The 23,508-nt window shown below is 28.7% G+C and overlaps 3 protein-coding genes and 2 long non-coding RNA genes across 11 annotated transcripts in view; 2 read left to right on the top strand and 3 right to left on the bottom strand.

Moving 5' to 3' along the window:
- Positions 1 to 1,992: 1,992 nt before the first annotated feature.
- Positions 1,993 to 11,949, bottom strand: LOC126919772 (uncharacterized). Of its 3 annotated transcripts, none has more exons than XM_050729381.1 (6): positions 11,801 to 11,949; positions 10,302 to 10,412; positions 8,193 to 8,352; positions 5,503 to 5,627; positions 3,116 to 3,217; positions 1,993 to 2,884 (listed from the first exon to the last, which is right to left on the bottom strand). In XM_050729381.1, exons 2-6 carry the CDS (start codon positions 10,357 to 10,359, stop codon positions 2,796 to 2,798), a joined length of 534 nt encoding a protein of 177 aa, XP_050585338.1. In that variant the 5' UTR covers positions 10,360 to 10,412; positions 11,801 to 11,949; the 3' UTR covers positions 1,993 to 2,795. The 3 variants fall into 3 exon arrangements, with proteins under 3 accessions (XP_050585338.1, XP_050585330.1, XP_050585346.1); XM_050729373.1 differs by lacking the exon at positions 11,801 to 11,949 and adding an exon at positions 10,483 to 10,599; XM_050729389.1 differs by lacking the exon at positions 11,801 to 11,949 and having other exon boundaries at positions 3,116 to 3,214; positions 10,302 to 10,570.
- Positions 10,889 to 13,446, bottom strand: LOC126919758 (lipid droplet-associated hydrolase). The gene is made up of 3 exons (XM_050729346.1): positions 12,473 to 13,446; positions 12,214 to 12,405; positions 10,889 to 12,137 (listed from the first exon to the last, which is right to left on the bottom strand). Exons 1-3 carry the CDS (start codon positions 12,779 to 12,781, stop codon positions 11,709 to 11,711), a joined length of 930 nt encoding a protein of 309 aa, XP_050585303.1. The 5' UTR covers positions 12,782 to 13,446; the 3' UTR covers positions 10,889 to 11,708.
- Positions 13,447 to 15,388: 1,942 nt separating this feature from the next.
- LOC126919831 (uncharacterized) lies at positions 15,389 to 15,833 on the bottom strand. Its single transcript, XR_007711782.1, has 2 exons — positions 15,722 to 15,833; positions 15,389 to 15,506 (listed from the first exon to the last, which is right to left on the bottom strand). It is a non-coding gene; the product is annotated as an uncharacterized LOC126919831 (long non-coding RNA).
- Positions 15,834 to 15,976: 143 nt separating this feature from the next.
- LOC126919836 (uncharacterized) lies at positions 15,977 to 16,456 on the top strand. Its single transcript, XR_007711783.1, has 2 exons — positions 15,977 to 16,105; positions 16,236 to 16,456. It is a non-coding gene; the product is annotated as an uncharacterized LOC126919836 (long non-coding RNA).
- A 2,421-nt stretch (positions 16,457 to 18,877) lies between these two features.
- LOC126919558 (uncharacterized) overlaps positions 18,878 to 23,508 on the top strand; it is a 351,910-nt gene continuing 347,279 nt past the window's right edge. Inside the window, exon 1 of one of the 5 annotated variants that reach the window (XM_050728960.1) lies at positions 18,878 to 20,670. The gene's annotated coding sequence lies outside the window, so the exon portion shown is untranslated. The remainder of the gene's footprint in view (positions 20,671 to 23,508) is intronic. The other 4 variants (XM_050728969.1, XM_050728967.1, XM_050728952.1 and 1 more) reach the window with 4 other exon arrangements.

Genomic DNA, 23,508 nt, shown 5'->3' with positions numbered 1-23,508 from the left:
TTATACGTGCATTATACAAAAAAAGGACTAACAACTTTCGTCGTAATTAATTAACTATTGTATGATAATTATGTATACAATATCTCCGAACATTTTAATATCTAAGAAAAGATGTTACAGAATTAATATTTGTCATTTTGTAAACATTTTTATGTCTGTAAATATGTTACTAATATCATAGAAAAAAGTACTGTTGAAATATTTTTAGGGCTATTCTAGTAACATTTAATAAGAAACAATAGAGTTCGGAGATACAGCAAAATATGACTGATACTATTTCTTCCTTTCTTCGTAGACAATATACAGAAATAATAAATATTTATATGAATGTAATTGATGTTAGTAGATTGTAGATTTAGATATGAGACAAACGAAAATAATAGACTCTAATATTTTATACATTGGAACAGTATACTGACTGAATTGTGACTATATTGTGAAAAAATAATTTGCACTAATTCAATCTATTTCAATATAAGTTACCAATATAAATTATATACTTAGTTATAAAGTTATAAAATCTAATACTGACAAAATATAATTTTATTTGAGCAATAGTTGATAAAATAACATGGCCGTCCTATGATCTAAATTTCTTTCATACAGGTAGAAAATTGAATTTTATGTAATGAAATTAACTATGTAACTATATAAATTTAATGTCAATAACTGCATGATTGATATTGCTATAGATATTGGTTTTTTTATTAAGAGCTAATATGCTCGATGATAGAAGATAAAATGATAATTATTTAAAGAGTTTTAATCGTATAACATAAACTTTTTAGTTTATAGTAATAGTTAATGACAAATATTTCTGTTTAAAAAAATTATAGATTATATAATTTTATTGGTTACTAGTAATATGTCAAAATTATTTGTATGCTTAAAGGGAACACTAATACTCGTAAAATGGATTTTATAAGAATGAGATAGACGCATTTATGTTGTATAAACAATTTTTGAAATTATAATTTGTAATATTTTATTTGGAAGTAGAAGTTTTAATAGTATAGATTAAAAATATAAGAGTAATACCATTAAAAACTATAATTGAATGTCTTGCTAAACAGTAAAAGCAAACTAATATGCAAGGTTACTTTATGTTTTACTTATGAAGAAAAGAAACTCAATGTTTTATTTATACTACATATGGCTAGTATGTACTAAAATTATTAATTTTTTAATCTTATTTATATTTACTAAGTTTTATTTTTGATTTTGGAAAATATTAATTTTATGTATTAATTTCGAAATTTTAGCATTGAGGAGAATAGGTTACTATACACAGTCAAAAACAATAATCAAAATTATTTATAAGTATTTATGACAGAATGTAAATTTAATTAATATGGGAAAATGGTCAATTGATAAAGAAAACTTATATTTAAACTCGAATACGATAGCTCCATTGTTTCACAGTTTCTACATGTAATACAAATATATTTAATACTGCTTTTTTTTATATACAGAAGCAAATACATTAAGTTAATAACCAAAATGTGCAATTCTCCTTTAATTAGACACTAGTCACTAATAAATCTCAATTTCTATGGATTTAGCAATGAATATTCGATTTTACCTTATATTAAAAAATTGTCTTACATAATTTGTAGAAAGGAAAACTGTGAAACATTAATACATAGTAAGTTATTTATATATATAATATATAAATAAACAAATATATATATACATACTGTAACATAGATATTCAGAAATATATATTTTCCCATAAATCATGTGGTTTCTTTTTACCAATATAAGAATTAATTTTTATATGTATTTCAAAATGATAAAATGTTAATATAAAATACAAGTAACACGTACAATATACATATGTATATGATGCTTTATAATATATATTTTACGTAAATATATAATATATAATTTTTAAGAATTGTAGGACGAATATAATCGTATTGTATATTGAAAACATCATATTATTTACAATTATATATTTTAGAAACAAAGGAAGTGATTTTAAACACGAAATAAATAATCGAAAATTTTATTTTCAAATTATACATTGTGATAGTAGTGTCTATAATTAACTAAACATAGTAGTACACTTGAACATATATTTTTTAACATTTAGATATCTGTAATTATATAGCGAGTAATATTTTAAAAAATTTAAATTAGGATTCAATGATAATATATAAAGATGATCAATAAGATATACTTGTAAATAATACGTAAAAAAATATCAGAAACTTCTATAAAAATGTGAATCCAAATACATACAATATTTTTATGTTTTACATCAGTTTAAAGGTATCTATAATATTTCAAATTCATTTGAGCTTTAATAATACATTGTTCATATTAATTCAGTATATTAATTTCCTTATAAATTGACTATTTGGAGTGTAGTTATGTAACTATCAGTAGTCTTTTAAATATACAAAAAATATTAGTTTCATAGAATTGATATGGCACCGAGTTCATTTTGTTAATAAACGTATAAATAAAATGTTCATAATTTATTGAATTGTCCATTTGGACACGTTTTTGTAAAATCGTCTAAAAAGTGGCATATTCTAAATAAATACTGATCTTGATATTTCCTGCGTTCAACTGAAATATCGCAGTAATTTAAATGTAATAATTGTACGAGTACCCCATTCCTTAGCTCTTTAGGATTAAGGGAGATTAGTGAAAACTCGGAACTTCACTGCGTCTTTAGTGCTTGGAAGGGAAAGACGAGTAACACTTGTAAACGAAAAATCATGTTACAAGCATCCGTTTCGAAAATACACGGTTTGTGATGGGACTTCTTCAAACATTATTCGACGTTACTGTTGCGTTGGAGACATATAATTTGGATTATAAGGTGCTTGTTTTTCATAAATAGCTTCAGAATAAATCGGTGGTTGTGATATTCCTAGAAGGAGGCAATTTAAATTTTATTATTTAAATTTTATAATAGTAAAAGAATAGGTAAATTTATATATTCTTGTAAAACACAACACTAATTAATATTTAATACTGAGTAATATAAATATTAAAAAGTTCATCTTTAGTTTTCGTAAATTGTGTCTGAAATAAGTTAATGAAAATTTTTATGCAAAAATCGCTACTTTTTTTATTTTATATATATGTATTTAAAAATCACCTGCTGAATTCGTAGGATACGCATTGTTTATATAGAGTGGAGTTGCTTGTGGAATACTCGTGGGTGATTGAATTACATGTACCATATTAGGTAACTGTACTTCTGGAACAAAATTCCCGTAAAGTAAATCCAATTCAGGAGAATATTTTATTTATAGAGACAGTAGACGAATATTTGAATATATAGAAGTTAAGTTAAAAGATACCAGTTTGAAAATCTGTTATGCATCTGTTATGCATTATGTCGTATGTGAAATGCTTAAATAAATTGTTTAAAAAAACATATATTTTGAAAAATTTTTATTATCTACAAGTCTTTATTTAATTTTTTTTATGAACAATTATACTTTTCGCAATTGATATAATAAAATCATATTGCAATTTTCATATTCATCGCATAAAAGTAAAATTATATATTATTCCGTAGTAAAAGATATTTTATTTTTCGAATTTTCTACAAATTATGCATTCCAAACCAACAACGAAGCTTCAAAAACGATTTCAAAAAAGATGACGAGAGAAAAATATTCCAAGTAATTGAAGTATTATTAATAACAACTATTTATCATTTCTTGCATTAATATTTTTTTAAAGCTTATCTATCAACATGTTTTATGGAAACCGATTTAAAAATAAATTAATATTTACATTTTATTTTTATATTAACGGTAATCGTTAGGCAATTTAGGTGACCTATATTTTACAATACATACCTTGGTAACATGGTTGTTTTGAAATATTATACTTTATCATTCTTAATGTGACAGTGGGAAGAAAATGTTTGCTCACATTGAAAGATCACAAAGATATTTATTATATAATGTTACAATAAAAAGCACTTATCTATATGTTAGTTATATATCATAAGTTTACATTTTTCTACAAAATTCAATAGCTTTCTGTCATTAGTCATTGAAGTACATATAAACAAAAAGTGGGTCACAAGTATTATCACAATACTTTGTGTATGTCAGTATAAAATTGCGTATAAAAATAGATATCATGTATTAAGAATGGAAGTCAACTGTTTCGCTATATAATCTGGCAAAAGTAAAATCTTGCAATTTACAAATATATGGATAAACTTTATACTTGCATAACGGTTTCAATACGGCATTTAACAAGTAAATATGTACTATATTTCAGTGCATATATCTATAAGATTGAATCTTTAAAATAAATGTAAAATATAATAAACATCGTTATACGTGTATTAGTTTTCATTAAATAAACACGACTCGCGCCTGTTTATTTAATTTCACAAACGCCTTATATTATTGATATATTTGTTACATAACATAGATATAAAAAAAGCAAAAAAATATCACATCTTTTGTATAAAAAAAAAGCTAATCATGGAATGTTTGATCACTCTTTGATTACCTAAAAATTCAAGGTCGTAGAATTTTTTTGGCATGCAAAGAGTTCAAGGCAAACGCGTGAAAGTCTTACCAACATAATTGTCATTCATAACGTTGAATAGTTGTAGTTGTTATACTTGACAATGTAGTAATATTAAGCGCAATATATTGTCAAGTAATAAATGATTTTCTAACATTGTTTCTAACAATGTAAGCTAAACACTGTGATTTATCATTAGGATATTTCTAGAATTGTTTCTTCAACAAAACTGTACCATATTGCGATTGAAGTACTGTTCTAGAAGTACTGAGCGTTACATAGTTTTCAAAATCGCGCATCTACGTATACGTTAAAAAATGTTATAAGCACATAAGTTCAATGCGTTAAGATTATACAAATAGAAAGCGAAGTCAAAATATTTAAAAAACATGTGTAGTTCGATATATATTTATAGGAAATATTATATGTAATGTCAGGAGGTTGGAAGATGTGATGAAATGGATTCAGATCATAGGTGGCCCTAAAAATAATTACAGGACGAAATTAGCTATTACTTTTCCTGCAAATCTATTTTATAAGTAAATAAAATGTACTTCTTTTTTAATATTCGTTTTGACTGTCTCTACAAATAAGTATTTAATACGAATTAAAAATTAGGTAATAGATTACTTATTTAATTAAATAATATTATTTATATGTATATGTTTAAGAAGCAATATAAAAAAGAAATAAAATCAATAAATTGATATTTCCATGAGATATGATATATTATAAAAATTGAGTATATAAAATAATATAAAAAGTGGTCTATATATTGTATATATGGTAATAGTAATAATATTTTCAATTACTTTAATTAAATATCTGTTTAGTTGCAAATGCTTAGACCAATTTTTATATCATAAAAAGAAGAATAGTAAAAAGGAAAAATATCAAAATTAAATTGATGATTGTTATGAAAATTTTCATCTAATGATATAGAATAATATTTTTAAAACGCGAATATTATACAAAAAAGATTCTTACTTCCATAAACTGTTCCTCGATGACGTCTACGATACCATGGGCAGCAACTACAGCATAGGCATGATATGCAGAATACTATCATTGTAAACAAAACGGATATTACGAGAATCACTATCAGCACCAACCTATAAAGAAGAATTCATGAAAGAAAATCAAGCAAAGTTAAATTATTTTATATATATAGTGAATTGTAATGGACATTTTAAATTACTACATTATTATTTAATTTTAATATTATTTAACCGTTTTAGTAACAGTTTATTTAATACATATATTAACACACTAATAGATGTATTACAGAGACACTATTTTATAGAAAATATGCGCAATTTTTAAATATAAATATTATCACGTATAGACATTGTTATGAACTAACTTATATGAATTAAGTTAAATTAATAAAATGCAAAGACATTTGCACTTAATTTAATAAACCTGTAATAATAAATTATTTAAATGCAGAAGTGTGGAAGAAGCTAATAGATACTGGTTGAAGGAAGAACAGAGGAAATGTATGTTGTGTTATAGTAAAGACTTTAGAACATTGGATGGATAAATGCAGAGTAATGGAGGGCAGAAGCGTGAGACTGGAAAAAATAGTGGAGGGACCGAGTTACAAAGAAATAATAGAATGATTAGGATATCTGGAGGATAAGAATGGGGAGACACGAGGGGGCAGGAATGAAGGATCCAAAGATAGTTAATAGTAATAATAGTAATAGAAAGAGCAATATATTGTAATAGAATAGGTAGTTATAAACCTGAAGATATTTTTGATATTTTTACTTCAGTAACAAATTTACTATAGTGGATTAAGTTTGAGTTAAGTTTGGGCCAAGTTCATATACCGATATGATTATATTATATATATACGTTTGTCTGGAATGTGTTTATACGTCTCACGTTTTAATTTGTAAATATACAGAAAGATAAGAAAGGAATTGAACTTAGCTATGCTAGAGCATACATGTATGTGTAACGTAAATCACGTCAGAGATCAGGACACACACACCGCGGGCAGGATGGTGTCACGATCGGCATACTTCGAATCTGATGGACTGACAATGGAGATAAAGATGTGGCGGCTTCGGTGACAATGTATATCACCGAAGTGCCTAATGAGTCATCGATATCCCAACGGTCCTTCCATCGAATGCTCTAGAAGCGTGGCAACGGTCCCATACGCCTACAGGATAGTGGGGATATTGAGAGGTGATAAACAAAGAAGAAGCAGATCCCCCCGAAAGTCAAATTGTAAGAGTTTCAGTCTCGAACAGTCACGCCTAGAGCTCAGAAGTGTATTATAAGTGTATTATTAAGTGTATAAACTAGAAAAAAATAGTTTCTTTTTTTTATTTTACGCGACATATGCATATATGTATGTATTATATGCTATAGTAAGATATGCTATAATGAACGAATGCTACAATGAATAATTATTATAACTAATATCAGACTGCTATAGCATAGCATACAAAGATGTTACAACGAATACGAAGAAATATCTGCTCAACGTAATTCGCTTCACCGATTTTTTCATCCTGCCTTCGTTACGATGGTAGACGATGATATTGACGATGCGAATCTGCTTAAACTTTTCTTTCTCTCGTTTAGTAATATCTATCGTATAGAAGATAACTAAACAGTATAAGCACTCGTGAATAACATTATAAACTAATGTAGTCCAGGATGAACAAGTATCGTATGTCATAGTCAACGGACGAGATTTGTTTTTGGAAAGATAACGTAGGTAAAAGAAAGCTGGTAAACATGATTGTCTCATCAATTTATGATTTCTACTAAATAAATAAATTTCATATTATTTTTGTCACTTATTTTTTAATTTATGTTATATTTTTCCGCTGTTTAAATCGTTGTACTAATGATAACTTCGCTTTTAACTGTGAGCTTGAGATGAATCACTCCTAAATACATATTTTTCAATATATACTTCAACGAATAAATGCTATAACGAACGTGGATGCAGAACCAATTCGTTCGTTTTAGCTTACCTCGCTGGTATTCAGTAAATGACAAATTTTTTTCAAGCGGCTATCATATCTATAAGCGGAAGTAAAAATTGACTAGGTGGTCAGAATAATGTGTGCCGTCATCAATATCATTATTAAAATATCAGTTCAATTTCAAGTTATTAGAATGAACTATACTTCCTTTGCGCTTTACATTGTATGGTGTAACTCAACTAAATGGGATCATTTAAATATCTGTCTTATTTATATCTATTGTTGTGTGAAAAAACTCCTCAGACAACATAAACACAAGAATATCGTTTCGCATTTTTCCTTGTCTTTCATACACTCAACTTAGCAAAATTAAAGTCAAAATATTTGTTGAAGTAATTGTTTTCAACAAACAGATTAATATTTTTTTTATAGAGAATCTGGAGGTGGATCGATTAATATATTAGAAAATATATGATTCCATTAAAAAAACAACGATGACCTTGAAATTTCATTAAAAAATGAAAAAAAAAATGAAAAAATCCATCTAAACAGTATATTTTTGACTTCTCGAGTTTTTTCATACTATCGTTAGTAATGGATATTTAGATGTTCCTATTTAAATGCAGCATTAATTAATTGACGATTTTATGCATAAACGATAGCAAGAGCATAAACAAAATTACAAAAAGACTACATAAACAAAAATATTAATGTTAATTCATTTACCATGACGATTGCAAACTAAATTCCACGGCATCACAGCAATAAATTTTTTCACTAGTAATATCATAGCAACAATAAGATTTTTCCGTAGGATCAAGCAATCCTGGGCATGAATTAATTGCTCGTGCTATGAAGTTACTGTTTCTGAGCGAGCACTCCATTCCTAAAACAATTAATTTCATTTGGGGACATTAATAAATATACATACATACGTATATATATATTTTTTATATACGTATATAATGTATAAATAAATAATAACTAAAATATTATCGAGTATGCAAGAATTTATACAAAAAAACGTAATTAAATGATATTGAAAAATTATGAGAAAATATTAATTATTATATTTTTTGTTTTGGAACGTTCTTTTTATGCTAAATATTGTTTAAGATAATTACATATATGCCATTTTAAATACTTTACTGTATGCATTATTTACATACTCGATGCAGTTTTTAATATCATTATTTGTGTATTCTATGTTTAATTTTGGTTAAATAGAAAACATTCCTAATTCCTATAAATACTTTCATTTAATATATATTTTGTTATTAATTCATCATATAATTAAAGAATTATACATCTATTCCTTATTTATAATCACAGAAATTATAAGTAACTACATGATACAAATTTCAGTTAATTAAATTAACTATAGTCAATTTTACAGTTTCATTTTATATGTATATACATACAATACATAGATAAATGAAATAGCCGTCGTTGATAGCGTCAGCTTCCGGTCTTATATTTCAACGATTCAGATAAACCAAACTTTCAAATTAAAATAAAAAGATAAAGGATGATGTCGACTAAGTAGAAAATATGAAACTATAATTCGAGTGTATACTTCATACAAATCGATGATCATGACCGCTGTTATTATAAATTGTAAAATTATAAATTGATTTTCAAATTATTTATCGAATTAAAAGAAAATCGTAAGAAAAAAGATTGCTGAAATATTCTATGAATAACCATTAGATTGTTAAAATCATTAAAAAAGGCTATAAATTTATTTTTTAAGTTTGTCGATATATTACGTACTTATGCAATTCTTTCAAATTGTTTTAACAATACAATTTTACGTAATTTTAATACAAACTCACTTATTTTGGTGATAAAATTAAGATATATACAAACAATGTTGATTAAGATGGCATTAATGAAAAGATAAGTTACTAATGTAGATTAGTTAATAACAATGTAAACTATATTTTTGAACAATGAAACTTCTTATTCTAAAAACGAAAGTAATTAAAAAATGTTTACTTATAATAGATTACAGCCTAATCAATTTTTATGAGCGTCCATCAGAGAATCTTAAGTTACCCACAAAATTCTAAATTTTTTATATTTTTATATAACTATTTTTTCCTCTTTGAATATCATTGTAATAACAAACAGAGATGTTGAACTATATGGTTAATTATTCATAGAGGTAACTGCATATGTATTAATGTACGAATGTTGATCTTACATAAAACTACATAAAGTAAGTAATTGAGAAATAATAAAATGTAATTAGGTCTGTTAATTATTTAATACTATATAATCGAAGAAAGACATATAATTGAAATATTTGTCAAAATATACGAAGAAAAAATCATTCAAATAGTAGTCATAAAAACGTAAAATGAACAATATTAATATTTTTATACAACATATAATACAGAAAAATTTTTCATTTCTAATAATATTTGATGCTTACAATCTATAGATGTAATTTAAAGTTTAAGGTACTATAAATATATATATATAGACTAATCTACGTTGTTACATATTAAATATAAATTTTTTAAAATTAATAATGTATTTCTCAGAAATCAGCTACGAAAGGTTGTAAGTATAAAAAATGTATTTGCTGACGATATCCATTATTATCTACTATATGCATATATACATAAGGCAAAATCAAGGGGCAAGATTTTTATCTAGATTTCAGATAGATTACACCGAGTTTGAGTGGAATACTCTGGATTTCTAATAGTTAATAATCATAGTGAATCAGTTATTGTCGTACGTATCTAATTTTACCAGATTACTTTTATGTTGATACCACCCTGTTACTAGAAGAACAGATTCAGTACTCTGAAATCTCACACTTACCATAAGATAACCCCGCGTTGATGCAAATAAGCAGGAATAAAGTAGTAACACGCGACATTTTAAGCAACTTGAATTTCAAATCACAGAATTATGGCTTCAACAAGATTGACCCTAAAAATAATACACTGAGATTGAGGTACCTATTAACTATACAATTAATAAACAAACGTAATGTACAAACTCTTCTCCCTAATATGTAACGGAATGCTGCAAGTTGCAGACTGTTAAATATAGTGTCAGATGTTGGTATGACTCAAAAGATGTCAGCCTCATCCCTTGCGTCAGTCGAATATTGCCGAAGAAAGCCGACCATTTAATCACGCTTTTAGCGGTAACTTTGATTTGTCATTAGCCATAAAGTACTTGTTTGAATATTAAATTATATTAACGTTATGTATATATTAAATTATGTTTGAATTTAGATTATGATTTAATTTCGTAAGTTAAACGGTGTACATTTCTTATTTTACATCTGTATTAATCCTTTCTATTATATATATATAGTTTTACAGTAACTTACAATCATCTAGAAAAATCTTCGTACATCTTAGGAAAAGACCATTTTTATTTAAATAAAACATATGTAATATCGTATAATAACATATTTATTTCTTAACATATAAAGTAAATAACGCTTAATTGTTTCAGTATAGAACGTACTAATTTTGTGATTTTGAAATCGCACGAACATGCAAAATTTTAAAATATTAGTATTTTATTTTGAATTGTATTCACCAACATACGCGCCACACACACGCGCAATTTAGATATAATAAATGACAATAAAAGTAAATTAAAAGACACATACATATTTTTGTGTATTATTGATATCTTCATTTCAATTTCTGTCACATAATAAATAAATTGAATATAATTTAATAATTTAATAGGCGTATTGATAATAATCCCCTTCTAAACTGCTCAAAGTATAATAGATTTTGTGATACAACCAAAATTCTTGAAGATAACTTCATAAATGGAAAAATCCATGATCAATTTTGAAATTCATAAAGGAGCTAAATTTAATTGATCATCTAGTATAATGTCAATATGTTTACATATAATACAATATCTCTCACAAGTTATTGCTAATAAACTAGTACATGATGAAACACTTAGGAACATTAAGCATGAATTGAATAACGTGGTGCTCCCTATGCTCATGCTTTTCATGTAAAAACATTTAAAATTTGGATTTCAAATCACAGAGTTATGATTTTAATAAGGTTGAATGTAAACATATTGCACCAATGTTTTTTATGTGAGAAGTTTTAAGTAGCATTAAACAATTATTTAACTATTAAGATATTAATAAAAGCTTTAAAATAATATGAATTATTAATTATCAACTAAATATATGTCTTAAAAATATGATAAAAGATTAATTATCGTTTTTCTTTTTTAAGATTACAATATGTTATCATTAATTACATCAGCAACAAGCTTTCCCATTTCTTTATCATAGTGCAAAACAAAGGAATGATGATAACCATGCTTACATAGTTCTGCATTGAGATCAGGATGTTTAGATTTCAAATCTTCGTAATATTTAACTGGTGTCCAACCATCACAATTGCCATAATAAAACCATAATTTATCTGCATATTTTGAAATTATGTCGTCATCTCGTTCTTTTATTATTTCCATCTCTTCCTTTGCTATTTTAATTATCCTTTCTAGAACATGAGGATTTAGCAATTGAAGTACTGCATTATTGTATTTTGAAGGAATTCCTTTTAATAGTGTTGTTATACTGATAAAAAAGATTTGTAAAAAATGTGGAAGAAATTGAAAAGTCCAAGCAACAAAAATGACAAAGAATGCAATCTGCGATATCTGGAAAAAGTTAGTTTTTAATTGACATTCTATATGCTACTACGCAAAATAATATTTTGATAACGAAAGAACTTACAATTTTAGTGAATATCCATCCATTAGTGGTTGTGGCTAAATGTTCTATGGCTGGAAATAATAGATAACATTTGGTTATTTTTTTAGCAATGATATCATCTTTTAGCATATTTAATATCATCCAACTCCCTAATGAATGCCCAATAAGATGCAGTCTTGCATCTTCTGGTACATATTTCTTTATGAAGTCTTTCTGTAATTAAATTATGACGATTTAAAGTTTCTTCCACAGAACAATAAAATTTAGTAAATAGAAATACCTTGTGCTCTAATTGTGCCATTAAACTATAATGTTCGTTCCAAGTTGAATTACTTGGCATAGTAATCGCCAAATTGTTCGGTGGTTGTACATGACCAGCATTTCCAACCACCCAAACAGGTACTTCAGTAGGAAGTCTTGATTTTATAGTTTTTATAAATCCCTCATAAAATTCTGCAACGCCAGGGTTACCTGTAATAACAAGTACTATGTCTTTCTTACCATATTCTGCAAGGCCTTCTTCTACCCAACGACCTTCTGTAATTACTTGAGTTGGTATGCCATTTATTCGTAACATAGCACGTTGCATATTGTTTCTCACTATAATAAGATTTTTAATATATATAATATGTTTCTAATTCTCTATTAGTATCTATCAAATTTATTACAAAATATATTTAATTGCTATGCATTATATTTGGTTGTTCCAAAAGTTTCTTTCATTTTATTATATTTTTATAATAGATATACAACATTTTTTGTTTTATATTATTTTATTGAATTACGTAAGATTCATTTTGTTATAATAGAACAAAACTTAATATTAATCTTTTTAGACACAAATTAAATAAAAATGTTGGGTTAACACACCTGTAGTAACGGATCACGTATAAAGGCTATTTCTATTTAATAATATAGATATATTAATAATTGATAGATGACTAATAATTAGATAAATTTAACCTAACGAGTTTCAAGAAGCAAGACTGTTTATATTACACTAAAGTTTTGCTTCGAATTTTGTTCTTCTTAACCAATTAATGACGTGTCATTCACCAGTAACAAGTTTTTGTACTTTTATGATAAATATAAGTAACTTACAATTTTAAGAAGCTATATCTTTAACATTAATACATAAATATCGAAATACAATTTTGGTGACACTTTACATTAACATATGCACTTTATATTGTACATATGCATGTACTGAATATGATATTGAAATTAAACTATATATATATCCTATCATCGAAGAAGCTCAGTTGAGCAAACTATAAAGTCCAAAATACGAAAGTCCCAGTTCAATTCCAGATGTTTTATATTTAGCAAAAAAAAATTTTTTTTCTGTGGTTTTGTATATAATTTTATGAAACTTTGTAATTATTTTTCTACAAGTATAAATTCTTTTACATTTTTATAATAATTATATTTTACGATAGCGTATACAATAAAATTATATTGATCAAATTTTAATTTTTAATACGATCTTATTCGGACATTCATTATGTGTGTATTTACACACATTCTGTTGTAAAAGTAATAACTGATAATAAGAATTAGATGGTCAAAATATAATTAGGATCAATCACTAAAACAGAAGGTATAATTATTTTATACATTAAGTCATCCTATAAGTTCGTTTTGATTTTTACTATGGTATTTGGACCAATATTCAACACATACCTGTAGATGCTATGAATATATGTAATCACATTCTCATTCTACAACTAGTTTTCTGAAACTTGTGGCTCTACACTAAAATATTTTTCAGAATAATTCTCACCATTTCTATATCATTGCGATGTTAGAGCACGTGTAGCACAAAATGTACAAAAGAATTACGTGAATATTTAATTGGGAAATTTTATCACATATTCCATATTCTTTATATTTTGGCGGCACTCGACAACAAATACCGCCACTCGACACACTAACTAAGCAACGGACCCGGGTTCGATTCCCGGCGCCCGATTTTTCTTCCACGCATCAAAATAGAAGAATAATTGGCAGTACCCCGGCAGCGACATCTATAGCCGGCAACTACAACTATCACGAACAACATATGCCACCTCAATATATTGAATTCCCAAATTACTATTTATTTCTTCGCTGTAATATTTTCTAGCTGGCAAAATATTTGACGATACTTATTGAGATTAAAAGATGAAAATCAAATAATATTTCACAAAAATTTATAAATGATTTTATCAAAAAATAAGACATAAGAGATGTAAAACCGAAAGTTCGTCCAAAGCCGAAAGGCACGAACTAAGCAACAATAAATAAATAAAATAAAATATTAAAAAATATTTTAGTGAAAAATCACAAATGTTTTATAGCGAAGGCATAAAATATCATTACCAAAATGATGGGAACAGGTAATAGAACGGGAAGATGATATATTTTCAATTTTCATAATTTAACAGGTGTGATTGAAATTTTGCTGTAAAAGGTATACTGGAAAAGCGATCTTATGAGATGACTCAATATAAAACATATATTTCGTATTGTAATATAGTAAAATATTATCATACAAGAAAAGCTTTAACGCAACTATAGATTTTAATAGATAACTATTATATTAATTAAACTAATGTTTTTATTGCAAAATTGCTTTGATAAGAAATAACTCTTATAATATACAATTAATATAATATATAATTCATAAAAAATATTTAACCCATAATTTTGTTTCTGTAATTATCAATATTTTTAATAATATAAACTGAATAATTGCGTAACTGAAAAATTGAAAAATTATTTCATAAGGGAAGTACTTTCTGTTTACCTATTGTGTTGTAGATATGTAAATACGATAAAATATCTTAGTAAACTTCTAAATTACAGACTATATAGAGCTTTTAATTATTTTGTCTTTACATCAAGTAAAAACTTATGCTTCGCTATGCATTTTCTTCTCCTTGTGTAAAAAAGGAAAACAAATATCGATATTTGCAAAACCAACGAGTTTCTGTTTTCCAAATTATACAACATAATAAACAAGTTAATATCTAGCATGCCGCATACGATTAATTTTGGAATTCTTACAAAGTTGCAATATTTGCACTAATTTTTCAATCACTTAACTAGCATGCACGTTCATTGGTTGAATAAAGTTGTCTACATATGTAAAGCATTGCCAAGTTAAGTATAGCCAAGTTACAGTTTATATAAAGTAGCGAGTGTTATTTTAGTAAAATAAAGATCCAGTATAAATCTCTATAGGCGCAGAAGTTAGTGGGCCGCCATTTTGGTAGCTTCTCTGATAGCGTATTTCCCACGGTGCACTGCGACATCAGTAGACGCGGCAATATCTGCTCCAGGAGAATCAAACAAGTGCGAGAAAGGGCGAGATAGAAAGGTATCGAGTGAGAGAGAAGAAGATAGCATCAAGGAGCGACAGATAGATAGAGATGAAGATAGAATGTATTAGAGAGAGAGAGGGAGAAAGTGAGTGAATGAGTGAGAGAGAGAGGGAGAGAGAGAGAGAAAGCTAGAAAGCCGCGCAGGCAAGGCATCGTGTACTTACAGCGTATATGGTAGACAAGGATGGAGAGAGAAGAGTCACGTTGAGTTGTATCACTGATTCCGGCTGGTGGAAAGATGGCGGAGGGTAATTCGAACACGCGTCATATAGCCCTGTATGCTGCGCATGCGCAGCATAGGTACTACGTGTGACTGCGATGGTGTCGGTAGGCGGAGCGGCATCCAGAACTAACTTGTACCGGGTGGTACCGCATCACTGTCAGCAAAAACCGCATAAAACGGCACCATTCGCTTCTCTGGTGTAACGATGCAGGGGGGTGGGGGGTTCGGGTTGCTCGTGGGGCAGGACGGAAGTTCAAGGCAGCCGTGGCGCCACGGGGACGCACGGGGAAGCGCCATGCTGACGATGACGCGCACGCACTTCCAGGTAATCGGATGACCGTTCTTCCGTACCATTTTATTCTCTTAACTGGCCATTTCGAGTGAAATTCAATCTCTGCTACAGAATTTTTCATCATTCCTACCCTTCTACTTTTTTCATTTGCATGAATTTTTAGATATTATTTGCAGTCGGAGAGACTACGTATGGGAATGGTCACGCATGCGGTTATGTATCTCGTCTGGATGAGTAACAAACGACAGATATGGTGGAGATCTTCGTTGTATACGTGAATTGATTCTTGGAGAAATACAGGATATTCTGCAAGAAGAAAGAATGTTACAAATAAAAAAGTATAGTACATATTATAATACGTTATGGAAATATATATGTAGGATTAAGGTTTAATTATGAGTATGACTCTATTATTATGGCATTTGTCTTATCAGGGTTACATATATTTGAGAAACTATCGCACATTAAATTAAAGATCGCATTAGGTTTTATATAGTTTTATTGCATTTGTACAAATAGCATTTTTGTTACTTCCAATGCATATGTACCTATTACATATTTTATAACAAAGATTAGATCTTAAATTTAATGCAACAGGTACTACCATAAAGAAATAAATATATACATAGATGTTTTTAGAACTCAAGTACTAGGTTCTTGTAATTAAAAACTGTACTTCCAGATATTTCTATTCTTCTTTTAATTTGTAGTTCTAGATATTATAATAAGGATTCTGGAACTTCTTACGTTCTAATAGAAATTTGCGAACAATATTCATATAAACATTTGATGATTAATAAATATGTTTACTCTGTACATATGTATTGGACATTATGACATCGACGGTTGTTTCAACTTTCACATTTTTATATTCTTATATTCATTATTATCTAAAAAGGCTAATGAAAAATGTGAAGTGCGTAGAGTATTATTATATATGCTTGTTATATGATTTTTGAAAGATGTTTATTTGTTGCCATATATTTATTGAAAACAAAGCAGATATCATCGTAACAACTGAAATACTATTGCAATACAATACTTATCACTATTTACCACGTATGTAGGTAGTTCTACATATACATACATATTTAGTAACAGTATGCATGTTAATATCTTCAATATTTTGATACTTACATATGTAGGTAATACGTATCATAATTTAGTATAAAATTGTAACATTGTTAAGTGCATAGATATAGGTTCATATCTAGGTTTATAATATAGTATGTACATATAGATACTTTGTAACATATAGATACCTAACCCTAACCTAACCCCCGAGTACATTATACCATGTATAAATCGTAAAAAATAGGTATAGGTATTGTAAATGTATATACAATATTAGCGTTGCACTATAAAATATACTATCACAATACGTCTACCATCTAATTTCCATTTGTTATTATAAAATTAATTGTACGAAACCATAACGTGATCGAATTGTGTTATTTATTGTTGCTACGTTGATACCTCTACGTACATACCTACATAATACGTACCACAGTAGCAATCGTAGTGTATATTGATTAATGTATGATTTTTAATACTTCTCAAGTTATAATTTCGGATTTTCTTATGTCGTAATAGAAGTTCGCTAGAATATCTAATCATAATGAAATAAGTATAGTTAATAGTTACTAGGGAATATTCCTGTTCGTGCTGTATAATTTAACAAGATGTTTTAGAACTGAATTTTAGGAAAGTAATGTAATAATAATACAACCATTTTCGTACAGGTATTTCAGGTATTTGCGTGAATGTAAGTATTTCAGATCGGTTTATACTGGTAAGTCTTTACGCAACCTTATCATAGACATTTCATTCGTTCAATCAATCATGCGTTATCTAGATACCGAGATACCATACGTTATTTATAAAAAGTTCTATAATATTTGTTTGACAGAAAACTTACTAACACTCAGAAGATTATGCTCTACAGCCTAGAGATATCTAATAAATAGCGAAGCATATAGATATTTTACTTCCAATGGTTCAATTTTTTATCTTACCACGAGTATTATTTTATATTAATATGGTAAAAATGAAATTATCCATGCTTGGGTAATAATTTAATTTATAGATTACTTACTTCATGACAAAAAGTACATTTTATCTTTGAAACAAACAACTTATCATAATTTCTTGAAACTCTAAGTATGTATGTATGTACTTAAGTTTAAGTACAGAGATTTTCAAGTCTTATCGTTAACAAATAATTATTTTATCTAGTAATAATGCTTAGGTATAGATATAAAGTCCTATTGATTAAAACAATTGAGAATAAGAATGATTTTTAATCATTCAAGAAACTTGACTGAAAATTAAAGATGGATACATATCAATCATATTAAGTAGCATTATTGAATTTATAATTTTTTAACGAGTCTTCAGTTAACAATTAAAACGACGAATAACATGATTTTGCCAATACAACTTAATAATTGTATGTATATTTAAATGCTTAAATTGTCCTAGTTATAGGTTATGTTGTGAAAGAAAGTTACCGATATTTATCTTATACATATTTAATTATATACTTAGTTATATTATATATTAAATTCCTTATTTTATTGTTTTCATCGCATTATTTCCTGATATACGAGAGGCATATTATAATTTTCCAAGGAAAAAGAATCGTACGATTTTCTAAAGTATTAACTTTCCATGTTTAATATTACGAAGCACGATAATATTTTGATTATTCCTATATTTCGATACGCTTAATCCAAATTCGTATATAAACAAGCGTTCAATTCACATCCTTTAATCTGAGAAATACAACGTCAAGGAGAAATCAAAAAGACCATTCGAACATATAGCATACGTGTTTATCGCAGACAGAATTTATCTGTACATATTTGTTTGCTGCATTCACAACCAAAGTTGATAAAAGATTATTCATTCGTACATTTAGGTATTTTTCATTTCGTAAATTATATTCCATCGCAAATTCAAGTTACATTTATTTGTTCAAATATTTCACATATTTTTGCAATTTTAATTTACCTTTTTCGTCGTTATTTCATTTACAGTTGTTCTCTTAAATACTCAACGTAATATTACATATAATTTTTCCTGATCAGGTTGTACCTTCTTCAAAAAAAGCGCGCGAGAATATTCAAGTTGCCCGAACGCACTTTAGGGGACTAAGGGAGTCCTTGTGAAGTCCCGAAAAAAAGAGGCGCGACCAAAGGAGGTGTGAACAGAGCGGAGGGCGTGGCAATGGGCGTAACCTTCGAAACGTCCACTACCCTTCTAGGCGTTTCGCCAGTTAGCTGTTAAGCATGGTAGTGGGGGAGACGGCATCGAACCCAGCTAGCTGCAGTCACAATTCAACCGCTCGATGGTGAGTACGTTATAATGCGCCGCGTTACGGGTAGATCTCCTTTTACCGGAAACGAAGGAGATTACTTGTCCGTCGATTGAATCTTGACATATGTATACGTGATATTTTGAAACCAGTTATACGTCGTTCCACTTATACGGAAATATCAACCAATGTAAATTTTCTCAGTGCGTGACCGAACGAACCTGTGAACGTGACGACAAAACTTCGTTTAATAAAAATGCAAGCTTGTTGAACGTTTGGAAAAAGTGATTCGTACGTTGATCGGGTATCAAGTGGATCGTTGCGTGTGTTTAAAAAATTCTCGAGCTACCGATCGAAAGCAAGGAGAGCCGCTAGGTTTGTTAGGTTGCACAGCTTTAAGCCGGCCGGCGCCCGCATTAAAGGGAATATAACCGAAGCGTATAAGTCACTGAATTCCGTTTCGACTATCGTTGTGTTGCGAGTTGCGACTCTTCTCAAATTCGAATTTACTAATCGAATGTCTGTATCGAATTGTCCATGTTCTTATCGATATCTTCGCGGTCTTTATACAAGCGAAGTTCGAGAAAACGCTAGTAGTGTCGAAATGAGTACCTTGCTTCGATACGAACTGAGGAATTTCAAAGAACTGTAAGAATTCTTATTCGCTAAATATTTCGAGATATTCGTTGAAAATGTAGTTTTTCGTGGTTCGTAATCCCAATACCTTCTTTCGACAGAAGGACGACAATGCCAAACGAAGATCTATCTCCATAAATATTTACCTGATTTGTCCTATGTTTATTACTTCTCGCTCGGTTCGGTTTTCGAACGTATTAAGTTTTTATCGTTGCGGATCGATTAAGAGATATTTGATACGTGAAAACGGACATTCTTGTTATTGGCTGTTTCCAACGATTTCGGGTGTTCGAGAGAGATCGCGAGAGCCATGTTCTTTGTTGTGGAGTGAATGTGCGAAAGTTATACGAACTTTGTTTACTGATTTTGTTGTTTTGCTTGTTGCGTATCTATAAGTGAAACTCGATGTCGGGCAGTGAATAGTGAACAAACGAGTGAATTACGGTGGTGTGTTCGAGTCGGAATAAGAATCGTAACAGGAGTAACGACTTCCGACGGCTCGGTTATTACGACTTGGCGTTTTTGAAGAAGCATGATTTTTTGAACGGATACGTTTTTTTCTTGGAGACATCTCTCCAGGATGACCAGAACCTGTCTTTACGGAGCGTTCGTATAGTCGTCACAGTGGAGTTCTGCTTAATCGCAGGTAAGTATTGTTACGAAACTTTCGCCACGACGAGTTCAACGCGTTTGTACTTGTTTCCGTTTCTTCGTGCTTTCAACCACGAAATTGCGTTTATGATTTAAAATTCTTCACTTCGGAAAAGTTCAATCGAAGTTTCTATCGAAACTAACTTGATGCTTCAGGAAACTATGTAAGATTATTGCGTGGTGATGGGATTTAAATTTTTCGCGCGTTTTTTATGAATTTCTTGCTTCACGAAATATATATCTAATCTCAAGGTGTAGGTCATATGATATTTCGTTTTCGCGCCATTTTATGGTAAACCATCGTTAATGAAAATTCAACATATTCTATCATAGATATAGAATATCATAGAAAATTACAGAGGGATTATATAGAATATTAAGGCGTTTAGAAATAGTTGAAATCAAAATGTGATAAAACTTTATGATAATTGTACATGTAAATATTTATTAGCTTATTTTTAACATTAATGTTGTCAATGCTATCTAAATTCGAAATATAACTTCTAAGATTGTAATCTTAGGCGTATGAAGACTGATATATAATAGTATATTAGATATTACAAAATATTTATTGCTCAGAATAATCAAAATCGGGTAGCTCGTATAAATCGAGACTTTTGAAGGAGTTACAAGAACGGTATTTGCTTATGAATTTTGAATGGGATGTCTTCTACTGATACACAGAACACCGTCACACAAGCTAATCGTATAGTGTCACGTATATCATTTTTCGCGTACAGTTTGTTGTTAATTGCTCGATAGTTCCTATCTGTCGGTAAAAATAAAGGCTATATTTTCAGTATGAGACACATTTGTTAAGTTAAATTATTTTTTTAAAAATAGTGGTAATAATACATTATAATAGAAATTAGTTGCAAAATGTATAATAGCAATTAACTGTTCATATAGAAGTTCGACTTATTCGGAATAGAAGTTGAATAATGAAATGCGATAATAGTTGTCGGTACATAGATCAAAGAATAACTTGTGTATTTTAAAATCGCTATTGTGTAATTAAAAAAGAATTGGAAAATCCGTATTATTCAGATAACAACAACAGTAGGTACCATTTTTAATGTATCGCATAATGAAACCTCTGCTAATCGGGAAACCATAAAATCGAATCTCGATCAGCCGACATATGTATTATGATAAAAATCGAAAACTGAGATTGTTGTTTATTAGTGTTCGATTCGATTCGATTCGATTCGATTTTCATATATATATTACTCAAAATATGCACGTAAAACATACACATGCAAGTTTCTTGTCCTGTTCTTGATAACGATAAAAGTTTGTACGAAATTTCTTTCGCTTGAAACTTCTAGGTAAACACACAAACACGGAAGATCGATCGTGTAGCATAGTATCTAGCGAAAACAGTCGTTCTCCGCTATCTCGGTGAAATCGGTCATTGCTTTCTTCGCGGAGAAATACGTACTATCATAATCTTCGAGCGAACGACGCCTCGATGTATCGACCATCGATTTCTTTCGCATTTTTCCATGCGTTTACCGACATTCTACGTCGTGTCGCGTATTTTTCTGTCGGTATGATTTAACGATCGGTCGCATTATCGGTAGCGGCGAATTTTTATCGAAGGAGAACGCTTTTTATATGATGTTTCGAATGCATCCACTGTTAGATAGGTTAGGTGACTTTATCGTTTAGCGACGTTGCGTGTTCGTGTAATTCTGTTACACCTAAGTTGTAAGCTGTTTAGTTTTGTTAATCTGCAGAAGGTGTCCTTTGAGTTAAAAGTTCGCAGGATTCTTTCATCGGATTCCATGCTATAGAAAAATTATTTATATAAGGTTCTCAGAAACTAAACTGTTCACTTTTCGTTCTTATTAATTTCCTAACTTCATTACATAAGTATATGATGAATATTTTCAGGAAACAAATGATTTACTTTCATAAGTTCATTGATAAGTTCAAGATGACATAAATAATAGAAAATTCAAAGAACAGGGTTTGTAACGTCACTTTACTTTCTGACGAGTTCACGATATAATATAATGGTTCATAAAAGTTTTCGTAAATTTGCCATAGAAAGTTTTTATGTAGATATTGTTTTATTTATATACGTTTTATTTTTCTTGTATTATTTATTTCAAAATCTAACATTATGAAAATTGTAAGAATTAACATCATAACGAGGCGCAACTGCCACAACTATATTGGTATTATAAAACTTGGAACCGATTCGAGAATATATATAGAAGTTAGAAGATATTTATTACAAACATATAGTAAGTCTTTAAAATAGTATCATTAAGTATTGAACCTCATTAATATAATGAATAATTGATTTCTGTGATTTCTGTGAAAAAGATATCTTGCATTAAATATTTTGCAGCTTCTATGTATAATGTATATACATTTTCAGATTTATTTCGGACATGATCAATATAACCAGTACCATCTCGATGCGGTAGTAATGAAATTTCAAAATGTTTTGTATAATACACGTAATATATTGATAAAAGGTTTCCGTAAATGTTTAAATACTTTCCTCAGTCACTATATATAGAATGTTTGGCATAGTGGAAGTAAACAATCGACTAGCGAATAGAAATAAAATAAAAGAAAACTAATCGAAGAGCCTCAATGGATATGTATAATAAGCACGTATCTAAAGACCAATCGTCACAGAGATATTTAGTTTCCTAACCTATAAGTTCGGTATCTGTACATACGTATGTAAGTACTTATTTACGCGCCGTACGGTATTATAAAATATTCAACAATATTGAGAATTCCGCGTGTTGATACTAATGCAAATCTTCGGAATGTATTTTTTCTATAGATTAATTTTGTTTACACTATCGAT

The sequence above is a fragment of the Bombus affinis genome, chromosome 1, assembly GCF_024516045.1.
Source record: "Bombus affinis isolate iyBomAffi1 chromosome 1, iyBomAffi1.2, whole genome shotgun sequence".
Lineage (NCBI taxonomy): Eukaryota > Metazoa > Arthropoda > Insecta > Hymenoptera > Apidae > Bombus > Bombus affinis.
The sequence above is the reverse complement of the archived record's forward strand: the minus strand, read 5'-3'. Positions and strand labels throughout refer to the sequence as shown.